This window comes from Malaclemys terrapin, chromosome 5, assembly GCF_027887155.1.
Source record: "Malaclemys terrapin pileata isolate rMalTer1 chromosome 5, rMalTer1.hap1, whole genome shotgun sequence".
NCBI classification, from domain to species: domain Eukaryota; kingdom Metazoa; phylum Chordata; order Testudines; family Emydidae; genus Malaclemys; species Malaclemys terrapin.
In genome coordinates this window covers 121634879-121660939 of record NC_071509.1, presented here as the reverse complement: position 1 = coordinate 121660939, position 26061 = coordinate 121634879, and the positions used below count along the sequence as shown (strand labels likewise).

At 42.0% G+C, this 26061-nt stretch overlaps 1 protein-coding gene across 2 annotated transcripts in view; it reads right to left on the bottom strand.

Annotated features, from left to right (window-relative positions):
* MMRN1 (multimerin 1) overlaps positions 1-26061 on the bottom strand; it is a 60571-nt gene that overhangs the window by 10599 nt on the left and 23911 nt on the right. Inside the window, exons 4-6 of one of the 2 annotated variants that reach the window (XM_054029905.1) lie at positions 20246-20344; positions 16274-16447; positions 4579-6561 (exon numbers count right to left, since the gene is read on the bottom strand). In XM_054029905.1, coding sequence (XP_053885880.1) covers positions 4579-6561; positions 16274-16447; positions 20246-20344 — 2256 coding nt within the window. The remainder of the gene's footprint in view (positions 1-4578; positions 6562-16273; positions 16448-20245; positions 20345-26061) is intronic. The other variant, XM_054029906.1, reaches the window with a different exon arrangement.

The following is a 26061-nucleotide window of genomic DNA, read 5'->3' as shown; positions in this document are numbered from 1 at the left end:
ATTCTATCAAACTAAATATGCACAATTGAAGTATGAAGAGTCAAATTGAATTAGAATAATGATCAGTCTCTTGCAATTAAAACACTTAATGCAAAATACAAATGGGCTTATTTTACTGCAGGCTTGAATGATAAAGCAACAATGAAAGCTTAACATTTCTGTCAGGAAGAGTCAAAATTTACATGGATCAGTAAAATGTGACCCAAAATAGATCTCTAGTTCCACATCTACAGACTGCAGATCTCCAACTTAACCCTCATTATGAGTGTCCCACCCCCAATGGAACAAATGGGAAGTGTGCATTAAAATGAAACGGTCTGATATAGCTTATTGAAAGACAAAAACATTCAGTCTGTACTGTTGTTATCCATTATTACACATACCATGCTTCTGGGAGTCTGGGCCAGAAACAATAAGGAGGAAGATAGGAAATAAAGTGGAAATATTTTTGAAACCTTAATAAACTATAACTTCTGGGATGCTTGATTCTCTGATGAACTGTGAACGGTTGACTTTAGTCAGGTCCATGTGAGTGTACTGAGATGGAAGGAATGAAAATAAGATACCGGAGATGAGAACTAAGAGAAAATAACCTTTATGTTTCTCTCCCCCTTTCCTGGTCTCTTGGTCTCTCACACACTGGCACAAAATACATCACCTGCTCAAAGACTGTCATCCCACTGAAGTCGGTTATTTGGTGGAGCCATTACTTAGATATTACTTTGCATTCACCCCAAATTCCCATTATATTCAACACAAGATAGGATGAAAGGGCTTGAATTGACTCTGCTTTCCTTGTGTATACCTGTAACCACAGATGGCTTCAGAATTTCTGTCTCCTTGATTTCAAAACATCAGTCACAAAATTCCCATTCAGTTAAGTAGGGCCAAATCCTGATCACACGGAAGTCAAAGGAAATTCTACCATTGACTTCAATGGGACCAAGATTTGGCTCTACTTGCATGTGGGTTGCAGGATTAGGCTCCTGAAGCTGTCACAAAACTAAACAGAGGGCTCATCTTCACTATGGGGACATCGACGCCGCTGCAATCGATGCAGTGGGTGTCGATTTTGCAGGTCTAGCGAAGGCCCGCTAAATCGACAGCAGATCACTCTGGTCGACTCCAGTACTCCACCATTCCAAGAATAGTAAGGGAAGTCGACCGGAGAGTGTCTCCCACCAATGCAGCACAGTGAAGACATCGGGGTAAGTCGACCTAAGCTATGTCGACTCCAGCTATGTTATTCACACCTTAACTTAGGTCGACTTACCCCGATAGTGAAGACAAGCCCAGAAAAACAAACATCTAAGTCCTATTAAAATCTGTAATTAGAGACTTGTAACTCAATGGTGATGCTGACCATTTGGTAGGGGAGGAATAGCTCTGTGGTTTGAGCATTGGCCCGCTAAACCCAGGGTTGTGAGTTCAATCCTTGAGGGGGCCATTTAGGGCTCTGGGGCAAAAATCTGTCTGGGGATTGGTCCTGCTTTGAGCAGGGGGTTGGACTAGATGACCTCCTGAGGTCCCTTCTAACCCTGATATTCTATGACTCTTATCACTTGTGTTGTGTATGGTTTCTTACAATATGAATAGGAAGAGTCTTTCTGGATGAGAAAAATCCATCCCACAAGGAATAGGACAGAACAAACCAGAGGCATAAGAGGGATAATGTTTAGACTGTTTGTAGAACTGTACAGTAATAAACTAGTGACAGTGCTAAGGGGTTATCTGCAGTGCATTCAAAAGCCTCAATAGCTTTAGAAAATCCTATAGAAGCCTTGCTTTCAAACTGTATAGAAAAATTACTTTAAAAAAATTGTGTGTTTGCTATTATCTGCAAAGATACCTGCTGTCTACAAGCACATCCAAAGTTATCAAGAAAGCTATTTGTGAAAATTCAGAGTCATATAAATAATAAATAGGAAGGACATTTATTCATTAACGCTTAAAAATAAGCATCTGGCAGCTTCCTGTGCTCCAGGCAGTGGCCCTCGTGACAGTTTCCAACAAAGTGAAAGATCCAGGAGGGATCAGAGTGACATCAATTTTTTCTCCCTTTAGTTTTAATTAGGATCAAGGTTTTTTGAATTTCCATCTTTTGTGCAATGACAGAGGCAGGCAGAAAACAGAGATGGCTCAAAAGGAGTACTAAGGATAAATAATTGAAATTTGCTTTTATTGTATGGAAAGGGTTTTGCAGATTTCAGTGCATTTTTAAGTATCTTTCAGTTGCCAGATAAAAGATTGATGTATCCTCCTAAGGATAAGACAACTTTGGGCCCAATTCTTTAATCTTTGGGTTAATGGGGTTAATGTGTGTTTAAACTGAAGCATGTGCTTAAAAACTCTGCTGAATAGTTGGACTTAAACACATGATTAAATACTTGAACTGAGGCCTTAGTCAGTGTTCATTCCAATAAAGCTAAAGCACTTGCAAGCTACCACAAAAGGGTCTCAAACAGAGTGAAACTGAAGTTGGCTTTTAAAATCAAATGGATTTTTAGGAATAATTTTGTTTGCACTATTGGCTTAGCTTTAGTAATGGATGTGTGGAAATCGGAAACTGATCACAAATGGGGAAAAAAATGGACATAATGCAGATTCCAGTTAAACATGGTAAAGAACCTGGGAGAAAATGGGATAGAAAAGGTGGATGAGTGAAACAAAGAGATTTGCCAACACTTGAGCACATATAAAAGGGAAGTGTAACATGGAAATATTTATTTCCCTTACCATTACCTATCCTGCATAGACCGTGGATACATTTTTTAAAAAGTGCCCTTGTGACTTAGGAGCCCAAGTCCCATTTAGAAAAATGACAGGCTCCTAAGTCACTAAACCATTTTTGAAAATTTTACCCAGAGTCTTATTTTTTTCTCATTTTATTTCACTTTCACAGAAGTGACACAGACTAAGCATTTGCTTGTATTGTCGAATTTCAGTCAAAGCTGATGCCTAATATTGTACCTCAAATTTTATATTTTTATTTTTTGCTATTAGACCTCTGACATGAAGTTAGGAAACCATTCACATGTGGTTCTTCTCTGAAAAGTGCCTTTGTAAAAATGACATCATCTTACTTGCTTTTTAGGTATACTTAGTCACACCCATTTTACTGACTAGAGCCCTGATCCTGCACATACTTAGGCATATGTTTAACTTTAAGTACACTGGTAGTCTTACCGAAGCTTTGAAGTAGCTAGCAGTAGTCCCATAAAATCAGTGGGATTGCTCACATACTCAAAGTGAAACATGTGCCTAAGTGTTTGCAGGCTTGGGGCCTATATTACATTTTTTTTTTTACTCCCGTTAGTACTGCAAAGCCAGGCCTGCTGACAGCAACCCCGGGCCCCAGGGCAGAACAGTCAATGGGCCCCCACGCACACACAAGCCGTGCCCATGCGGACGCGGTCCGCCTGACATTTGGGCGATGCTGCGCCTGTGCTGGTTGGTGCCCAGTGAGCTGCCAGCTGCACTGCTGGGTGCGCTCTTCCGGCACATTCAGGGCTTTCACATGCCCGCCCGGTAGGGTTGCCAACTGTCTAATCGCACAAACCCAAAGACCCTTGCCCCGCCCCTGTCCCGTCCCTTCCCTGAAACCACGACCGTCCTGACCCTTTTCTGAGGCCCCACCCCCTGTTCACTCCATCCTCCATTGCTCGCTCTCCCCCACCCTCACTCACTTTCACCAGGCTGGGGCAGGGGGTTGGGGTGCAGGCTCTGGAAGGGAGTTTGGGTGTGGGAGGGGGTGCAGGGGCCACCTGGGCCCTTTTAAATTGCCTGGGCCCCTGGGCAATTGTGCTTTTTGCCCCGCCTCCCCCATCGGCAGGCCTGTGCAAAGCTGATGCAACTCTTGAAGAGCAAACTGGATTCCTATTCTGGTTTTCACATCTTTATTCTGACATCCAACTGCAGAATCTTTATAGCTAATGCATTAGCTGGATTGCCACTTGATTTTCAGATTCTCAGTTGAATTTGAAAGGCTGGGCTGGTATTTAAAAACTAACCCATCATTACTTTTACATCCTAAACTGAGGGAAAAATACCATGGGACCTCAGGAGGTCTTTTGCAAAAAGTCCATTTCCAGAGGACAAATACACTTTAAGAGTATGTCTACACTGCAGTTAGACACCTGCAGCTGACCCATGCCAGCTGACTTGGGCTCAAAGGACTTGGGCTAAGAAGCGGGCTAAGAAGCTATTTTGGTGTAGCTGTTCAGGCTTGGGCTGTAGACCAAGCTCTGGGACGCTTGCACCTCAGACGATCCTAGAGCCTGGGCTGCCACCTATACTTGAACATCTATACTGCAATTAAACAATCCTGCAGTCCGAGCCCATGAGCCCAAGTCAGCTGGCCTGGGCCCACTGCAGGATTTTAACTGCATTATACAGACACCCATAGTCACAGATATGTTGAGAGTGATCTGCTGCATTATTTCCTCCTATTCATTTTTACTCAAGTTCTCCTGCCAATTCTGTTGGGACTGCTAATTGACTTGGTTAATTACATTGATTACATAAGCCTTTATTATAACAGTAAAGACCCCAGCAGTTAGTTTCTGTAAAACGCATTACCTGGTTCTATAGCGTTGTCTGTGTTTCTCTGACTTCGGCCTGCCAGACTTGTGGTGGCATTCACGGTCCCTTTTTTCACCACAGCTGGTTTCTTTACAGCCTGTTTCATCTGTTTCTGGAGTTTGGTAATATTGCTCAGAGCGTCAGCCATGGATTTGTCCACATACCAGGTCAAATTAGACAGGATAGTCCCTGTTTTTATTTCTAACACAGACTCTATGAGCTCTTTTAGGCCTCTCTGCAGCAGTGGGATATCAGGTTGAGCAAGTTTAATTAACTGGGGTACACTAGCATTCACTTTTCGGATGCTGGCGGAGGCATCCTGACACATCCCCCAAGCCTCATAAGCAGTCTTGTTTAAACGGGGGATATTAACTGAGAAACGGACAGATTTTGCTTCCAGTGCCTTGACTCTGGAATTCAGTGTCTGAAGCTTGGGAGAGACCATTTGTTCTTGTTCTGTTGAAGCAACTTTGCCTTTTTTTAGTGAAACACAATTATTCACCAAAAGCTTGGTTATATTCGACTCGATACTCTGCAGGCGAACTTCTTGATCTTTTGATACCTCTGTAGAGTGTAACAGCTTTTCTTCTAGGTGACTGATGTCTTGTTGGTGCTCAACCATTTTGGATGATGTTTCATTTAAAATGTGGTAAACTTTTCTGAGGTCAGGGAGGCTTATTTTCTCATGCTCTTCATATGGAAAATCGGAAAGGTCCTGAATTACTTTTGAAGCATATTGGTGCCTTTGTTTGTCATTGACCAGTGTCTGAAGGGACTCATTCAACAGTTGGAACTGGGGAATAAATGCCAATATGCTGTCCATCTTCTCAGCACCACCACAGCAGGCCTCGGTCTTATTTTGCAGGACATTTAGAGTATCTTTCAGAACGTAGTTATCCTGAATGGAATCAAAAGCATTGTTTAAAACGGTCATGGTCTTATTTAAGCCATCCTCTAGGTCCATGAGGCATTCATTAATACGGCTGTCAAAGACTTCATCTCGAGTTTGAGCCTCACTTTTAAGTCCCTCCTGGCTTTTGACAAGTTCTTTGACGGTGGAACTCAGACTATTAACAACAGTAGTTAGGTTTTCCAGTGTCCTGCTGATTGCTTCCACTTCAATTTGCTGTTCATACTCTGCTGTCAGACTAAACGGTGGTCCCTGCTCAATCAAGGGTTGGAGGATCTCCATATCATAACACAAATCATTAATTTGCTCATTCATTTTGTCCATCTTATTGTCCAATGGAAAGACGACAGTAGCTAGGGTTTTGTTTAAGAAATGCACGTTCTCTTCTGTGCCCTTTAGCTTTGTTTGGAAATCATTCCTGCACTTTGACAATATGTCTTCACATTCTGTATGAACAGAATCTCTCTGAATCTCTAATGTAACAGTGAGGTTGCTGATCTTCATATCTTGTTCTCTTAAGTCGTCATGCAGCTGCAGCAGCATTAGGCCATGTTTCTTCACTTTCTCATGTAGAGTGAGAATATATTCTGTAACATTATCATCCACTGCTGTATCTGTTGGAGGGACATTTTGGTCTGACATCCGTTCAGCTGATAACAGTTGCTCATGGACCTCTTTCATTTCTGTAAGTGACTTATTCAGAGATTCATAGTAAATGGTGCTTCTTGTCTGCTCATGCTCCAAGTCAACTTCCAAGGATTTCTGCTTTGCCTGTAGTTCTTTGATGGGCTTGTCATAAGCAAGGCTCATCTCCTCTTTCATCTGCACCAGATCATTCTTCAGCTCCAGGATTTCATTCTTCGTTGGCCTGTCTTCTTTCTCCTGGGCAAACTTTTGTTGGGTCTCATTCAGCTGTTTGACTATTTCTTTTGTGCTCTCAAGATCCTCTGATAAACTAGACACAGTCTTGAAAATTTGGGCCACTGTCTCTTGTATGTCACTTTGGTAGACTTTAAACTGCTCTCTGATAAGGTCTTTGACTAGTTCATTGATACTTTTAGACTTGAGACCTAAAAAAAAAAAAGGCAAAAAACAAATAACTAAATAGTCTTTTGTTTATAGACATCCAACATTCTTTCATTTAATGAGTACACACAGTGTGTTGTAAGGAACTGGAATGTAATCGTTGTCTAATTGTGATCTGCTTACTTATAAATTTAATTTAATATGGTAGTAATTTGTTGGTGTTTGAGGACCCGATACTGTTCCCAGTGAAGTCAAATGGAGCTTTACTGATGATTTCAATAGGCTCAGAATCAGTGATTGAATGTATGGGATCAATGTTCATTTGCCTAGTCCCAAGCAGAGCAACAGAGAAGATAAGTGTGTTCTCTTGGCTTACTATGAGAAAAAGGCTTATCCTTCCCCTCAACCACCATGTTTAGAAGATTAGGGGAGGAAATATCTGTTTTACCTTGGCTGTGTTGGGTCAGGAGGGGGAGAAATAAAGAAAATTCATTGTAGCCTTCCTGCCATACATGGAGAGTGAGTAGGTAAAAGGAGATGGGAGGGAAAAAGGGAATCGAGATGGAGGGGATGGATCCTTCTAATTTTGATACTACCAACACTTTAGAACTTGTAGGCAGCAGCAGACCCATTGAAAAAGGCTGGGGCTCTGCAGGTCACACCTTTGCCTAGTTGTAGTGGCGCCTATTGTACTTTCAATATAGTTCACATAAGTACCAATTCTAGAAGAAGCTATGCCCATGGAGTTAAACCATGGTGAAATTTGGCCGAAGGAAGAGCATAAGTCATGCCTGACACATGGCTCTTCCTGGGTCTTTACAAGTAGTCAAATGTTTGCAAATGCCACTGATGCTTTTGGGTTCTTGCCTCTATAACTTCTGAAAATTATTTGGGCTGCAATTAGGATTCAAAATGAAAATTGTTTCATTCAACAAGCCTGACTATACAGGAAGCTTCTTGTGTTAAGCATCTTGAATTGTGTGTGTATTTCCAGCTGGAAAAGTAGTGAGCCAAATTGGTAATAGCAGCTTTTTAGGACATAAGAACAGACCTGCTGTATATTGTGTCTGGTGAAATGACCGGTAAACACTTCAGATGCTTGGACAAGGGAGCTGTCACTTGTTCAGCAAGTGGCTTTTTTGAGCCAAGAGATATAATAGGGAAGAGGGGCAGTTGGTGCAAGAGCATGAAGAGATGCCAGTTAAGAAATGGCAGGGAGTTCTCCTGGCAATTCACGCACTTATTTATTGTATTCTAGGGTCACAGATGTTTGGGTGATTTTTACCCATAGAATAATAGAGCAAAGGAAGAAGATTGAGCTGCCCCCTATTTTTTTTTACTTTTCACCCCTACAAACAAGCAGAGTTTATATATAGTACATTGGTGCTTAACTGCTGGGCACAACTCTGCTGCGGCAGGAAAGCAGCAAAATTAGAGAAGATTGTAAGGAGGAAACCTGAAAATGAAAACCCAATGGGTGAAGAACTGAAGATGTGGTTTAAGACTAAAATAATTTACATACATAATGAGGTGTCTTCACCCAGGATTCAGAAAAGTTGCTTCATTTTGGAATATGTTCCGGATTTTTAAAAGAGTAAACAGAGGGCAGGGCAGGATCTTAATAGTTATGGAGAGAGACAAGGTACCTTTATCAGATCTCTTCAGCTAAGCAGCATCAAGTCTTGCTAATATTTGGATAGGAGACCACTTGAAAGAAAATCTGGGTGCTGTAGAAAGAGATGTTTGTTGGGGGCTATATTGTACCCTCACCTTCCTGGTCACTCAGTGCTCCACCTTAACTAAAAGCAACCTGCCTGCTGTGGAGCACAACACCCCTGCTTGTCAGATATTCCCCCATTATCAAGCAGATCGGCAAAATGCACAAACCTAGGTTCTGCCCTCCCACTGCTGGGGGGCATGGATCAGCATTCACATTGCATTCCCCGTCAGTACCCGTCCCAGGCCGGGGAAGCTAATGGTCCAACCAGCGGACCAAATTTGGTGATGAATCCTGGTCACATGCCACATGAGGCTCATTGTACATATGCTAAGAAGACAACTGCTTGCAGACCAGGGTAGCCAGCCAGCTGCTACACAGGGAGAAATCTGCATCCTTTCAGTGGCTGCAGTCACCTTTTTTTTGCCCTGGAGAGAGCAGGGCAGGAATTGTGCCTTCGCAGGGTTTTCGGTCTCTGAGTCACAGTCCCTCCTTATTGGGGCTACTCCTGGGGTGGTGCAACTTGTATAGCCCCCTGGCTCAGGGCCGTGCCGAAAGCTGCAGGTTAGTTAATTTGTAAAACCAAGATCCCTGCTACTGGTGGTCAGTAAAGATCCCTGGCCATTTTAGCAAGATGACAGGTATTAATCCCAGTTTCCTGGCCAAATTCCAATTTGGGTACTTAATTACAGTCTGCATCTATAAATTCCCTTTGCAGTTTCAACTATTAATGAAGGAATAGCATGTATCATAGTGTACATGCAAAAGAGGGCAGAGTTAAGGTTTCATGTCCAATTGTAACTGGCATTTTGACTTCTAATTGCTTAACTCTACAGTCAATTTAGTGTTTTAAATATAATATAAAGATACTGTTATAATAATGGAAGGATTCAATTTTAAAATGTCAGAAGAGAAAAAAAGCAAATGGGAGAGCAAGAATGTAATTTGGGGGAGAAAATAGATATAAAACCTAGACAGAAAATAGAGGGAAAATGTTCAGAGAGAATAACTTGGGCATGAAGAAGGAAGGAGGTCTGGTAATGCAGTGAAGAACCTACTGAAAAAGTCTTTCTATTCTTGGAGTATCTGATTCTCATTATAAAAATGCAAGGAACATGACAGACACCCTGCTTATTGGTGCCATTTGTGTAAGGTAGGAGAGAAGTATCCAAGTATGCTCTCAGGTGCAAAGAGATGAAGACTTTGGCATATATGGTACTGTTAGTATACAGAATAGATCTCAACAAGCAGCCATTGTGGCCGAGCAAATAGAGCTCTGTACTGGACACAGGAGACATGGGTTTGAATCCTGGCTCTACTGATACCTTGCTGGGTGACCTCAGGCAAGTCACTTGTGGCTCCATTTCCCCATATGTAAATTGGGGGAAATGATACTGGCCTCTTTGATAGGATAAAGTGCTTTGAGATCCACTGATTGAGAGCTAGGTACTGATATTACAAGTGTTGGGATAAGGAGGCAGAGGAAAAACATGTGGCGAGCACAGGAAAGGAGCAGAAGATCTCAATGGAAAGAAAGATTGGCTGTAACTGAAAGAGGACAAACTGAGTGGCATACAATCCTTATGGGCTCAGTAGTGCTGTACAAGCAAATCACTGCATTGGGGTGGTGCAGATCTACCCCAAGTCAGGGGAGCATTCAGTGCTCCTGGTAAACATGTGCTGCTGCTCCACCTTTTCATGGGGTGCAGCATCCTATCCACTGTGCATCTGTCCTGCTCCTCAGGTCAGTGTGGAAGTGGTCTGAGGACATGGCCAATCTGGTATGCTGTTTGCTCCAGGGGAATATGGAGGGAGTAGTACTTGTGTACTGCAGAGTGCAGAACTGCAATTATTCCTAGCCCTCATGAAGACAGCACCAGGGGGAGATGTGACCCTAGTTTCCTGTCTCCCCACAGTGCACCTGCATAAAGATCAGCAACAACCTGGGCCTGAGATTTATAATTAGAGCTAATAAACGCAGCTGATGGCAGCACTTTCATCATAGCAACTTGATTAGGAGATTGATTTATGTTGGTAATCTAACACAGAACTAGTAATGGGAGATTTCATCTAGCCAGGTAAAACATGGGACATGATAGGTAAAGGCAATAAAGGCTCAAAAACTGTAGACAGACATAGTATAAAAACTGCTATTCTTAGAATGTACATTCATAATTAGGTTTATAAAGATTCTAAAATAGAGATGGAAAGCATGAGCATGGGATTTCAGCAATGCACATCTTGGAAGAATGTGGAAATGATGGATAATGCAGAAAGGAATAAAGAAATGCATAGAAAAGATGCAGAGGGGAAATGGGAAATGTTTGAAGACAAATTAAATGTATGCCCAAGAGTCAATAAATGTAGAAGTGAAAGCAGGCCAATATGAATGATAGAGACAGTATAAATGTGATCAAAGGTAAAGGAGAGCCACACAGTATGTGGAGTATACAACTCTGGAGACAGAAGGATTGGAAATGTGAATTACATTTCATAGACTTAGAAAAGCAAAGGCATGTTGTTTATGCCTACAGTACCAGTTTCCTAAAATTATTCTCAGCCAATAGATAAAAAAAACAAAGCAAGTAGTTGGGGGCAAATCCTGGGAAACTGAACAAAATGTTGCAGCTCTGAGGGAAGGAATTTTCGGCCCTGATGAGCTGAGGTATCTGTGCCACTGGACCATAGCTATTACTACGGGGTATGCAAGGGAGTAGTCAATGTGTGTCATTGCTCCTCCTTGTTTTCTAAAGGCGGATCCGCACTGACACATTGGCCATGCCCTTGCCACCTTCCCAAAATAGCTATTTTCTAACCTATTTTAGGGGTCAGGGTTCATGTCATCTTTAAAAAAAAACATAGAAGTCAAGAAACAATTTGACTTAACTACAAATAGATAGCAAGGTTTCATAAAAGGGAGATCATGTCTAATAAATATTGCTTTGAGTTTTCCTCTGTTAATTGGATCCACTTACTCTTTGAGGTCATGAAGAATTATTTTCTATGGGTGAAATCCTGGCTGTCCTGAAATCAGTGGGACTTTTGGCACTGACTTTAATGAGGCCAGGGTTCCACCCTTCATGTTTAATCTAATCTTTCCTTCGTTTTTTCCCTCTGGCTAAACTTGTCTCTACTGTGCTTATCACTGGGGCATCAGAGCACCGCATTGGCTATCTTTATCCTGTTTCTTTCAGTCTTTCAGTTGTATTAGCAGTCCTAGATTCTTCCATTGTGAAAGCTCCTTTCTCTTAGGAAATCTCTCCTCCCCCTGGCATCCATCAGGATTACTGGGGAGAAAGGTATCCCTTGAATTCCTGAAGGTACCTCTCCTTTAACAAACTTAAAACCCCCTTCACCAAACAAGGACAAACCGTGAGACAAGTAGATCACATCCTGAAATGGACCACCCAAATACTCCAAGAGAACCTGGTTCAATACAGAAATAAAACCCCCTCAACCACACACCCCTAGTTGTCACCTACCACCCTACACTGGAACCTGTATGAGTATCAAACAACACAATTCATACCCAATGTGGACCATATCCTGAAAGAAATCTTTCCTTAACCCCCCTCATCTGACCTTCAAACAACCCCCCAACTTCTCCAAGCTCATTATCAGAAACAAGCTGCCTAGAGCCCAGGACACAACAACTCAAAGCAGCACCAGATCCTGCCAGAACAACAGATGCAAAACCTGCAGACATATCTCCACTGCTACGATGATCAATACCCCACACAACACACCTTTCAAGATTCATGGGTCCTACACATGCCTATTACAACGTGTGGTGGACCTCATCCAGTGCACTAAACGCCCCAATAACAACTATGTGGGTGAAACCAGACAATTGCTACGCTCTCAAAGGAATTCACACAGGAAAATAATAAAAGACAAAAATACCACATCACCTGTGGGTGAACACTTTTCACAAAGCAATCACTCTATATCTGACCTATCAGTCCTCATCCTCAAAGGAAACCTGTGCAAACCTTCAAAAGATGAGCCTGGGAGCTTAAATTCATAACTTTGCTAGATACTCAAAATCATGGACTGCACACAGACAATGCATTTATGCCTTATTACAATAATCTATAACCCATTTAAACTCTGCCCCCAGCTTTTGTTTTTTCCTCCCCCACCCCATGACAGAAAAGGTGTTAACGGTTCACTTCAACTTGAATGGTCCCTTGAAGTATGTTAACTTCTTATGTTAAGCAATCTGTTCCACTTTGTATCTAGCTGTGTCACTCTGGATAGGTCTACACTGCAATTAAGCATCTGTAGCTGGCCCATGTCAGCAGACCTGGGCTTACAGGACTCAGGGCTACAGGGCTATTTAATTGCAGTGTAGATATTTGGGCTTGGGCTGGAGCCCTGATTCTGGGATCCTCCCCCTTTGCAGGGTCCCAGAGCCTGGGCAAGCTCAACATCTATACCACAACTAAACAGCCATGTAGTCCAAACCCTGTGAGCCTGAGTCAGCTGGCACAGGCCAGTTGCAGGTTTTTAATTGCAGTGTAGACATGTCCTCTGAGTACATTTCTTAGACCTGAAGAAGAGCTCTGTATACCCCTGATGGCTTGTCTCTCTCCCCAACAGAAGTTGGTCCAGTAAAAGATATTACTTCACCCATCTTGTGTCTCTACAATCTAACAAAACAAGACAGACCAGAGAAGTATTATCCCCATTTTACAGATGGTGATCAGGGGCACAGGTATGTTAAGGTACATTGATTCGGTCAAACACTTAAGCAGGTGCTTGATTTGAAGCCAATGGGACTTAAGCACTAAAGGAGGGATTTAAGCGCAGTCTTAAGCGCTTTGATGAACTGGGGCCAAAGTGACTTGCCAAAGTCATACAAGAAGTATGTGGCAAAGCTGGGAATTAAACCCGTCTTTCTAACATCAGGGCTTGTCTTCACTGCTTAAAAAAAAAAGTGTTTTTCTACCTCACGGTAACTAAAGCACATGAGCGCCCCAAAATAAAATCCCTTTGTGACACTCCACACCCCATATTCACCATCGTGATATGATTATGACATAATCACGATGCATCTTGTACAAAATATGTCATGTGAGGTGTCAATGGAAAAATTATGGTTTGCTGAATATGATTATCCTATTTGTATGCATGTATCATTGTTTGTATCAGGAGTTATGAATAGTGGAGCTGTATTGCAAATGTGCTTGCTCCTGGGTAACTCCCACAAGTCAGTTTACATCCAGTCTAGCCAGCGCATTGTGAAGGAACTATTCTATATAAAAGCGCATCAGCAAAAACAATGGGCCACGGGAAAAGCTTATCCTCACATGAGGAGTTTTCCTGTGTACGCTTCAAGCAATATATGGATAATGGCTGCTATGACTCATCGAAGCATGAAAGGGAAGATGACCAGATTATGTAATACTAAACTCCATCTTGTGCCTATATTTTTCCACAAACTGTGATGGGGATTTTGCTTGAAACGACGAAGTTCCCTCCACATGGAAAAAACTGTAAAAGGGGAAGTGACATCACCACCTGGCCTCACTTCCCTTACAATTCAATACCTGGAAACACCATAGGAACAAAGACTGAACTGGGGAAGGTGGTTCCAGGCAGGAAAGAAGGTGGCCCTGTCTGTGTATGGAAGATTGGTGGACTGTTTGTACCATCACGGCGAGACACTGCTTAATTCAAATCATGTCTAGGGTACAGAACTTAGATTGCAATTTTATTTATTTCTTAAGTAACCAACTTTGATCTGTACGCGATTACTTATAATCACTTAAAATCTATCTTTCTGTAGTTAATAAATGCGTTTTATATTTTTTACTTAAAACAGTGTGTTTTGCTAAAAGTGCTTGGGGAATCTGCTCAGGAACAAAAACTGTTGCATTTCCTCTCCACATTGAGGGAGGGGCAGACTGGGTAATAAACTTATACTGATTTGATAAACTAGGCAAATGCAATTTAGATGGGGCTACTATAAGGTGGGTGCATAACTGGCTGGATAACCGTACTCAGAGAGTTGTTATTAATGGTTCCCAATCCTGCTGGAAAGGCGTAACGAGTGGGGTACCACAGGGGTCTGTTTTGGGACCGGCTCTGTTCAATATCTTCATCAACGACTTAGATATTGGCATAGAAAGTACGCTTATTAAGTTTGCGGATGATACCAAACTGGGAGGGATTGCAACTACTTTGGAGGACAGGGTCATAATTCAAAATGATCTGAACAAATTGGAGAAATGGTCTGAGTTAAACAGGATGAAGTTTAACAAAGACAAATGCAAAGTGCTCCACTTAGGAAGGAAAAATCAATTTCACACATACAGAATGGGAAAAGACTGTCTAGGTAGGAGTACGGCAGAAAAGGATCTAGGGGTTATAGTGGACCACAAGCTAAATATGAGTCAACAGTGTGATGCTGTTGCAAAAAAAGCAAACATGATTCTGGGATGTATTAACAGGTGTGTTGTGAGCAAGACACGAGAAGCCATTCTTCCGCTCTACTCTGCTCTGGTTAGGCCTCAGCTGGAGTATTGTGTCCAGTTCTGGGCGCTGCATTTTAAAAAAAGATGTGGAGAAATTGGAAAGGGTCCAAAGAAGAGCAACAAGAATGATTAAAGGTCTTGAGAACATGACCTATGAAGGAAGGCTGAAAGAATTGGGTTTGTTTAGTTTGGAAAAGAGAAGACTGAGAGGGGACATGATAGCAGCTTTCAGGTATCTAAAAGGGTGTCATAAGGAGGAGGGAGAAAACTTGTTCACCTTAGCCTCTAAGGATAGAACCAGAAGCAATGGGCTTAAACTGCAGCAAGGGAGGTCTAGGTTGGACATTAGGAAAAAGTTCCTAACTGTCAGGGTGGTTAAACACTGGAACAAATTGCCTAGGGAGGTTGTGGAATCTCCGTCTCTGGAGATATTTAAGAGTAGGTTAGATAAATGTCTATCAGGGATGGTCTAGACAGTATTTGGTCCTGCCATGCGGGCAGGGGACTGGACTCGATGACCTCTCGAGGTCCCTTCCAGTCCTAGAATCTATGAATCTATGAATCTATGGTCAAGTTTTTGATGTGGGCAAGATGGTACATCTCTGGGTCCTAAGCTGTGGAGCTTGGGGGCAAGGAGAGAGCAGGCTGGCGCCTCTCTATTGTTAGTTCATTAGTGCCTGAGCAGAAGTATTCATGTAACTGCAGCTGCGTGTGTCGCTGCCTATGTAAATGTTTGTGTGAGTGCAGGACCGGGAGTGGTCTGCAGTTTTTCACAGCCTCACAGTGTGAGAGGGGGCCAGATTGATATGCCAGAGGGCTCAGCGGTAAACCCCAGGGAAGCTCATCACCCCCTTATCTTGGCCAAAGTCAGGCTTATAATCCCCATGTGGGGTTGACCTCAGCGAGTTTACCTCATGCTAAAACAGAAGTGCCTTGTCTTTGCTATGTTTTTACCTCAGGAGAGCTCTCACAGTTAAAAAAAGTAAAAAAGCCACAGCTTTTTTTTTTTTTTTTTTTTTTTTTTTTTAAGGCAGTGAAGACAAGCCCTCATTCCAATACCTTAGCCACAGCTATCCTTCTCCTTGGAGATACGGCTAAACCCTCACTTACCATTTGGAAAATTTTACTCCATATCACAAAGGCAAATTTTTCAACAGAATGAATGCTGGCTTGTAAACCAAACAACAACAAACCTCCTCAAAGGTTTGCCCAAAACTTGCGTGAAACATGTATTGCACACACATTATTCAGACTTCTCAGAAACAGAGCTAATCCTACCTCTCCAACAACAAGCACAATGGAGAAAGTGCAAAGGAAAGGAAATTTGCAGAATAGTGACTTGGTTTAACTTACCTTGGAGAGTAAACAACATATTGTATTGATTATTTGTTATTATTAAAGAGACCAAAATAAAGGCCTTTTAAAAATTGTACTCTCAGAAGAAACAAAGAAAGAGTTCCCTCTACAAATATGGAATAATAATAGAGGTCAGCATAAGAACATTTTTCCTGGCACCTTTAACGGGGTGAGTGATTGCCTTAATTTCTTTCTTTCTTTTACCTTTTAGGAAAGACTGGAACTCTCTGCCCTTATCTTCATTGATTTTGCCTTCCAGAGAGGAGAGTGTCTTGCTCACATCACTCATGGTAGCAGAAATGTTGTCAACCTTCTTCTGTAGAAAAGTCAGTTTCATCTCCTGGCTGCTAATCTGCTCATTCATTTTTCGTGTAACTGCTTGGTGGAAGAATAGAGCAAAAAAGAAGCTTTATTAAATCACAGGGGAAAGAGGAAGTAGATTTTTTTTTTTTTGAGAAACATTAGCTGAAAGTAGAATGCAAAGTTTCTGAGTTACAATTCGTGAATGAGTTGTCTTAATTTTTGTCACATATCACATATTAGTGACATTCAGCAGCACAGCAGTAACTAATTACTGAAGCATCCCATATCCATTATCAAGTATTTATAATTTATAATTCTAGAAGAGCTCTTTGAATGGTTAACCTATCTTAATCAGCACAATGCCAGTCTTCTCCCACCTACTACCCGGTGGAGGATTCAGTTACCACTCTCTCATTAATTCTTTGTCCCTTAATAGCATCACCAAGATATTTATTTCCACTTATCATTTACAAATCAATGAACACATGTAGTTTCAATGCTTCAGTCTAAAGAAGATACATCCATTTATGAGTGATAGGATCAAAAGAAGGACCCTCTAAACAGGGCAGCCAGATCCTACAAGAATGAGCACCAGAAAAAAACAATACAGGATAGAACCATTATAGTTCTGACACTATCATTCGAAAAAGAGTAAATTGCCCAGTCTGGAAAGTTCAGTTATTAAAATATCAATCCAAATTGTCCCTCCTGTGGTTGTGGTCTATTGAGATTAGTGGATGTCTGGTTCCCAGCTTTTAAATTAGCCAGTAGAGAAGTAAGGAACTGATCCTGCATTATTGGGGCTCCACAAAGGGTTCACGCATATGCCTGCATTGAACATCTTGCAGGAGTGGGTTTTAAGATTGGGATTTTCAAGAGCCTGAGAGAGTTAAGCACTCAAAATATGAGGGAGTTGCTGTGCCCAACGCCCTTAGACTCCTTTGAAAATCCCACCTAAATGACTACGTTAAATATATAGATCAGGGGTGGCCAACCTGTGGCTCCGGAGCCACATGCGGCTCCTTGTATAGGCACCACCACCGGGGCTGAAGCTACAGGCACCAACTTTCCAATGTGCCGGGGGGTGCTCACTGCTCAACCCCTGGCTCTGCCACAGGCCCTGCCCCCACTCCATCCCTTCTCGCCCCCTCCCCTGAGCCTGCCATGCCCTCACTCCTCCCTCTCTCCCTCAGAGCCTCCTGCACGCCCTGAAACAGCTGATCAGGAGGAGCAGGGAGGAAGGGGGAGGCGCTGGGAGCCGAGGGGGGAAGCGGGGGAGCTGATGGGGGGCTGCTGACATATTACTGTGGCTCTTTGGCAATGTACATTGGTAAATTCTGGCTCCTTCTCCGGTTCAGGTTGGCCACCCCGATATAGATAGATAAATACAGATATGTTTTCACTACCCCATATGGACCAAACCATATTTTGGCTTAATAAACCACCTTGCAATGGATCCATACAAATATTTATTAGTGGAGATCCATAGAATTGATCTTGTGTCATTTCTCATTATGGCCTCAGTGTCTTTTTCCATGGCAGCAAATGGCCATAGTCACAAATATTGTGGAAGTATAAAGACCACACAAAGGAAGTAGCCTGCAAAGTGGAATTTTCTTTCAACTGTGCAGTAGTGTAATGGGATGACAATTCTTCAAAATTCTAGTTAGCAGACTTGGCATTTACACCATCTAGTTTAAAGTGTGGGTCTACGCTGAAAAGTGACTATTTAACACTGGCACTTTCTTATTTAACAGTTCTTCTTGTGGGTAATCTTAGGATATTCTTGTCAAGGGTATGGCTACAGTATGCATGGACATGAGGCTGCACAAGTATTGGCTTAAGTACAGGCCCTACAAGCCCTGGGTTTACTCAGGTGACTAGTCTGCTCTGAAGCCTGTACTGCTATTACTACCTGAGCTAACTAGAATAAGATAGCTTGGGTATGTCTGTGTGCTGCAATTACACCCGGTTGCAGTGTAGATGTGTCTTTTATCAGCTACTGGCCTTACTGACATTAATAAGAGCGTTTGACTACTTTTCACTCCTGCTTACATTTCAGCAATGGGAAGGCAAGTTGAATTCAATTTTGGCTCATGCATAATTGAGAGAACTGTTAACTATATTACATCTGCAGATTCTCTCCTCAGTTATGTTTGTTGATCCTCCCCTTCGCTGCCCATTGTAGACAGCAGAATTGGATAAGCAATGGCAATGGTCTGCAGAAAATGGGGTTGAGCAGGTATAAGTGAGAACAGAATTTGGCACGGAGAATCGGTGTAACTGGAATGAAGCAAGAGGCAGGAAGATTTGAGTGTCTTGTCCCAGGATGTGTTTGCAGGGCTGGCAGCCAGAGGAGACATCTTTTTACTGGTCAAATGCTATCTGTATAGAGTCACTTTTCAGGGTAGTCTTGCACTGTAAGAGTTTAGGAGTGAAATAAAATAGAGAAGAAGTGGTGTGCATTCATTTGCCCGAACAGGAAAGGCCCAAGGAGGGTTCCTCCAGCAAACAAAAAGAAATCATTTTACAAACACAGAACAAAAAGGGAACACCTTTGTCCCCACCCCCTTTCCTGAGGGGCTGTTGTCCTGCTGTGGGCCCCAGGGTGTCAATCCTTCTCCTAAACAGGCACTCAACTTTGGGAGTTCCCGCCGTAGGGAGGATTGCAGCTGCTCACCTTAGAGAAGCCTGCCACTAGCCCTGCAGCAGCTCATCTCCCCCTTCCCCTTGCTAGCCAGAGGATGGGGCGTTTAACGGTCTCCGACAGCCTAATTGGACTCAGGTGTCCCTAATTGACCTGAGGTAACCCTTCTCAGTTTATAGGAAAAAGGGCCTTTATCATTCTAGGCCAGGGTTAACATACCTGCCTTCCCTCACATTCTTGCAGCTGCCCAGCCTGACTTTGTCACCACAGGCTACAATGGAATTCACTGTCTGGAACATTTACGCTAATAAAACTCCAACATAAAATAGTAGTGGAAAATGAATACAAAAGGGAAGTGAGCATGGCCAAAGCATATGCATTCAACACTGTAAGAGAATACAATATGTGAGGGGGCCTTTCTTACGGTATCTAGCTTTATCCATATTAGATCCTCTCTGACTTTAGCTTACTGATTGTATAAAATTACTCATGTTACTGGTTGGGGTCTGACTTGGCTAGGCTCTGCCTACATGTGCATAACAAAGAGCCAATCCTTGCCCCAAAGTCCTCACAATCTAACTATGAAATGATAGACAACAGGTGGTTGCAACTAAGAGAAGGGAGGAACAGAGTAACAGAGAGACAATTATGATTAGCAACATAAACTGGGGTCATATCACACTCTATTCAGAACAGAGCTGTAAAGTATTATTGTATAGCTTGCTTATGATTCCATTTGGGAAGATGACATTCAAGTTACACCAAACTCCTCTCATCAAATGTTGAGCACTCTGGCAGTGAACTGGTTTAGAATAAACACATCAGTCCAATAAGAACAGACGCAACAGAGAGGGCTAAATCCTCAGCTGGTGTAAATAGCATAACTCTCCTTTCTTCTGCGATGCAGTGCTAAGCTATGCTGCCTGTGGATCTGGACTAGATAGGTCTATTTTTAATAGAGGCATGGTGGCCAGTAACACAGTGGGTTTTGTTTTTATTTTGCAGACTGACTCTCTTAGTTGCATGCTCTGAGACACACTGACCCAGCAGATTCAGTTCCCTCCCCTCACTCCTCTCAGAGTAGCACCACCAGTGGAACAGGTCTGCAAGACAATCTGATGCTTCATCCCATCGCTTTTGGCAGCTGGGAATGTCTTTTGTAGTAGCTTTAATAAATAGTGTTGACAATGATTGTGTTAGAGATGACAGTAATTACTACTACTGACCTGGGTCATTGGGGTCCTGCTGGTTTCCCGGTGTTTCCGCATTGATAGCTGTGTTGCTCTCAGCTTGGTTGCTATGTATAAGCAATTGATGTTGTTGGTCTAAAAGGGGGAGGGAGGGAAGAAAGGAGGTAAGCAAAACATTTCAGCATGACTACTTTATCAAGTACTCAGCAATATTGGTACTGCTCTTCAGTTCTCCATTCTATCTCTTCCAAAACCTAATTGTCTGTGGTGATTCCTGAGTCGCAGCTTAGCCCATCTGTAAACACATGTGGACCCTTGGTGAAGACACTGACTGGATTTAATTCTGACCAGAGAAGATTATAAATGTCTCATTGATGTTGCAATTTGTTGTGATTTGTAGAAGTTGGTGCTAATACAAGTTTAAACCTCCCCTATAATTAGGAACATTTAGAAATCTGGATTAAATTTAGAGTAGAGGCTTTAAGATAGATATAAAACAAAACTAATATATAAAAATATTGTATGTCTTTGCCTGATGGCTAACTAAAGACATTTTCAGCTGGTGTCTAACAAAGAATAGAGAATGGCTTTTTGCTTATTGAAAATCAAACATATTAAAAAAACAGAACTGTATAAACAATACATTTTGTGAGCATCAAACGAAGTACAAACTAATGAAAGTCACCTTAGCTGAATACTGAAAGCAGCATAGTCTAGTGATAGGGATTTGGTACTCACATCTGACTTGACTGGTGACCTGCATGTAGTTTCTCTGTGCCTCAGTTTCCCTAGATATGATTGGGGGTTATCTGTGCTTTACCACTACAAGTATTTTGAGAGCAGCAGATAAAAAGTGCCCCATAAATGACAGGCATTATTATAATTTATAAGTGAATAACAGAGCTAATTATATACACTTTTACCAAGAGTTAAGCTACAAAAGAAATAAGAGATTTGCCTGAGCTGCAAAGTAAAGAGTCATGTTTGGATCTGAACTTTCCCTCAACCGCAGGACAAGAGGAGGGAGATTTGAGATGAAGGCTTCTATGTGCTGCAGCTCCTCTCTAAATGGAACCAACTTTTGTGTGTGAAGAGAATGGCGATATTAAAGTATTGCAGGGCATTCTTCTATAAATCAACCACAATATTTAATAAAATAACAACTCCTTATCTGTATAAAGAGGATATTTTCTAAAAGAAGGAAAACAGTTGTGTAATCATGTATTTAAAACACAGTTGCTGTTATAGTAGTTTCCTTAGAACAAGCAGTATTTGTGATAGGATTTTCAAATGTGTAGGGGAGCTTAAATCTTCAAGTGAATGGAAACTAAAACAGAAACTTTCTTAAGATTAAGAAAAGATTCAGATAAGTGGTTCCCTCCCCCCCGTTTTTCTTCTCTTTGTATCAGCATATCTGTTGGGCTGGCTGCTTTCTTTAGATCTCAGGTGTTATGAGACTTCTTGAGGGCCACGGGGTAGGTAAGAGAAACCTGAGAAGCAGGTTTCAGAGTGGTAGCCGGGTTAGTCTGTATCAGCAAAAAGAATGAGGAGTCCTTGTGGCACCTTAGAGACTAACAAATGTATTTGAGCATAAGCTTTCGTGGCTAAAACCCTCTTCATCAGATGCATGCAGTGGAAAATACAGTAGGAAGACAGCAGGGCAAGATACCTGCAACTCTCCCTCTGGCAGAGGGCCCTATCACCAATGGAAATTCAAAGTGTGAAGCCAGCGCCGGCTTTAGGCCGATTCCCCGGAATCAGACCCTGCGCCTAAGAGGGCCCTGCGCCTTAGGCACACCTGGCGGTGGTCCGCTCTGGCGGCATTTCGGCAGCGGGGGCGGGTCCACTCTGGGGTCTTCGGCGGCATTTCGGACCGCGGAATCGGGCCCCGCAGGTCCTAAAGCCGGCCCTGTGTGAAGCACTACTGGGGTGGAGAAGAATGATCATGGAATGTGCCGATTCAGCACATACAGTGGGCAACCTTTGCTGGTACAATTCCTAATGACCCCAACTGTCATTTAAAGCTCATCTCTCCCTCCAGAACCCCTGATGCAGCTCGCCAAAGCAAACACTCTCTAATCTCCTCAGGGGTGAACCCAAACTGACTAGGGATGAATCTAGCCCAATTCATTCAGGAGCTCATCTAACTCAGGCAAGACATGGAGATTGTTATATATGAGGGTAGTATTTGGCCAGAATTCAAAGGAATATTTAGCCTAGAGATCTCTACACCCTAGAATAGCATTCAAACTCCTTGGGCTCAGGGAGGAGAAGTTAAGAGTCAGGCTAAAGGGAAGGTGAGGACAGGGGAAGGATCTATTTGGAGTGAGAGAAGAAAGGCAGAGGCAAGATGGAAAAGAGCAGAGACAGAGACCTGAAAAGGTTCAGATAAATTCAAATATCCAAATTTTGTAGGAATTGTCTGAACCTTTTGAAGCTTGCCCATTATTCGTATAATAATCAATACATACTTTGCACTTCATAACAAGGTATCCTGTATGGACCTTCCTGGAGATTCAGAGCTATCCTGGTGCCACTCTTTGGCAACCAGACCTAGGGTGACCAGATGTCCCGATTTTATAGGGACAGTCCTGATATTTGGGGCTTTTTCTTATATAGGCTCCTATTACCCCCCCCCCCTCTGTCCCAATTTTTCACACTTGCTATCTGGTCACCCTAACCAGACCAGATGGGTCCTATAAGTTCCAAACTTAGAATATTAAGGTATTTGAGTGTGTCTGTAATGTAAAGAGAACTAGTGGCAGAGACAATGAGGTTCTGCAAGGAAAAACTCAAAACAGCCATACAGAGGAGGAAGCTTAGACCGAAGTTGATATTGATTGGTATTTAAATTAACAATAAAGGCAAATCCAAGAAAGGTTGTAAGTTTGGAAAACATCCACTATCTATATTGGCAGCTGGGTGGGAACTCCATCCATTTATGCACATTTGTGGCACTTTTTACATGAGGATCTCAAAGCATTTTATACAAGTAGGCAAATTGTATTATTCTCATTTTACAGGATGGGAAACAAAGTCTCAGAAAAGGTAATTGTCTTGCCTGTGTCAAACAGGGAGCCACTGGCAGAGTCAAGAATAAAACCAAAAAGTTTCCTCCCTCCCAGACCACTGCTCTAACCACTAGACAATGTTGTCTCTCTTATGCCTATCTTATTATTGAACTCAATAGGACAGTTTGCAGTGTAAAGTACTACTTACACTGAGTAGGGGTGGCCAAAATAGACACTACACATTTACTAAGTGTGCAAAATATTTCATGAAGAACTTGGCTCTAGTTGGAAGGTTATGGACAGGAGCAAGAGTGATAATTTGGTTGACAGGATTTCTGACCCCAAACACAGTACAAGTAGAAAAGGCTAGATTTAGGGAGACTATTTTTAGGTAAAGAACTAAAATCTAGTTTGGTCCTAACCTGACTCTCCAAGGTAACTGAATGGAATGAAGTATATATATACACATTTCCCTACATTCCGTCAGCCTCATAACAATATTTATGGTAACCAATCAATGACATTTAAGGAAGATACAAGGAGCTGTATTATGGGGTAAGTGAATATGGGAAATATCAATTAGCTACTGAACAGGTGCTCATGACATCAAATTATCACCTGGACTGTTCTATGGAACCCGTTGGAACTGCAGTCATGCTGGGTAATAAATTGAAAGGTCTGTTTATGATTTCAAGAGCTTCTGTTATCGTCTTCTGACCATGGTTGTTGATAGCAGTTAAACTCTTACATTTATCCCAATTCATTATATTGTATTTATCAGGTGGGAATGTGATAATATCATCTATGACGGTGGAGTCAGTTACTCGCCTGTAATAAAGGATCAGCTGATCAACGTCCTTTTATTCTTTCATTTACCAATCTTTCTGTCTTTCCAAAGGTATTCACTAGCACCCTTACTGCTAAAGACACCAGATTTTTCAAGCAATCTTATCTTTCATCTCCCCCGCATCAAATCAAGCAGCTTGTTCACTGCTTCAGACAGGTTGCACATTCCTGATCCTTACAGTCCTTTCTATTCATGTTTATAGTTTCAGGGAAATATATTTCTCCTTTCATGTTTATTTCACTAATGTTTTAAATTGTCTAGTTAATTTAATGCCTGCGAGAACGGGAACATGGGAATTGCCATACTGCATCAGACTAGTGGCCCCTCTAGTCCCGTATCCTGTCTCCTACTGTAGCCAGGACAAACTGCTTCTGGGTTTTCTTGTACTTTCCTCTGAGTGACCAATTATGGAATAACCTGCCCATATGGGAAAGGTACATGATGGACAACTTTAGAAATTCGGGTCCTTTATCCACAAAAAGGGTCCAGAACAGTCAGCACGGCAGCAACATGACTTGTCTCACCTCATCCCGCTAACACGTCTCAGTCCTGTTCTGAAGGAACCATCTGGAGAGATAAGATGGTAGTTGAATCCCTATGCTTATCTATTCATTGGACACAAGGATGTCCTAACAAGGATGAAAGTAGTGCCAGCTGTAATGTGAGCACTGGACTGAAATCATTAAATTTGTTTCCCATAGGCCAGCAAACAGTCACCAAATGGCAAAAACTTTTGCCTTTCTACCCACATCTTTTGCTTCCCATGTAATTGGGAGAATTGGCCACAAGTCTAAGGCTAGATTTCTCAGCCAGTCTGGCCATCAATTTTGTGCACAAGAAGTGTAGAGGTCTAAATGAAGAAATATGGAATTTGAGGCTGCCTTTTAAAAGTTTCACCCACAATGTTAAATTTAGGCCAAGATTTTCAAAAATACAAGACTGAAGTTAGGTTCTTAAACCCGAAGGTGACCAGACAGCAAGTGTAAAAAATCAGGACAGGGGGTGAGGGATGATAGGTGCCTATATAAGAAAAAGCCCCCAAAATCAGGACTGTCCCTATAAAATCAGGGCATCTGGTCACCCTAGTAAATCCACTCGAAGGCATAATAAATAAAACAACTGCCCATTATTTAAAAGTGCTGAGCAACCAGCAGCACCTGTTGGGCACTCAGCACTTCTGAAAAATTAGGTCACCTATTCAGGAGCCCAACATCAGACTCCTAACTTTGCAAATCTTGGGCTAGATATGTAATATATTGCCCCATGTATTTTTAAATACATATATGCATGAAATGATTTTCAGGAAGTATTAAAATATGGAAATTAGATCATCTTTTTCTCTGAATATATTTTTGATGTAGCAGGAGCAGCTAAAGGGGAATCACTGTGGGGAGTTTCTGAGTTTCATTACAAAAATCCTCCCCATCCCTATTATAATTCTTCTGACAGTTCTGTGCTTAAATTTGAATTGCTGCCCTTTGTGTCTTTTACACTACGCTGTGGATTGCTTGCTTCTGGTTCAGAACATTTTAGAGCCATCTGCTGGAAAAAAAGTTTATTATTGCAGACCTATTTAGAGTTAACAATAGTTACTGTACTCTCTCCGCAATTCTGAGAATATGGTGTGTTCTAAGCCGCAGCCAGCATAGATGAAATAAATCAGGGGGAAGGGAGACGGAATTTAATCCATGCACTTAAAATCAACTTACTGCCTTTCATTGCAATACTGCATTTGGATGCAACCTGACCTACATTCATGAAGGTGCAGTTTTCCCTTTCCAGAAATGTTTTGTGGTGCACAATGCACCGTATGTAAGCAGAGCTGAGCAAAAACCAGAATTCCTATCCTGTGAGGAAATTCCAATATTTCAACATTTGTTTTCATCACATATTGGGACGAAAAGGTGATAATTTTATTTTATTTATTTTGCAGAACAAAATGTTACAAAATATTTTGATTTGGACGTGGTGAAACATTTTGTTTTGGCATTCTT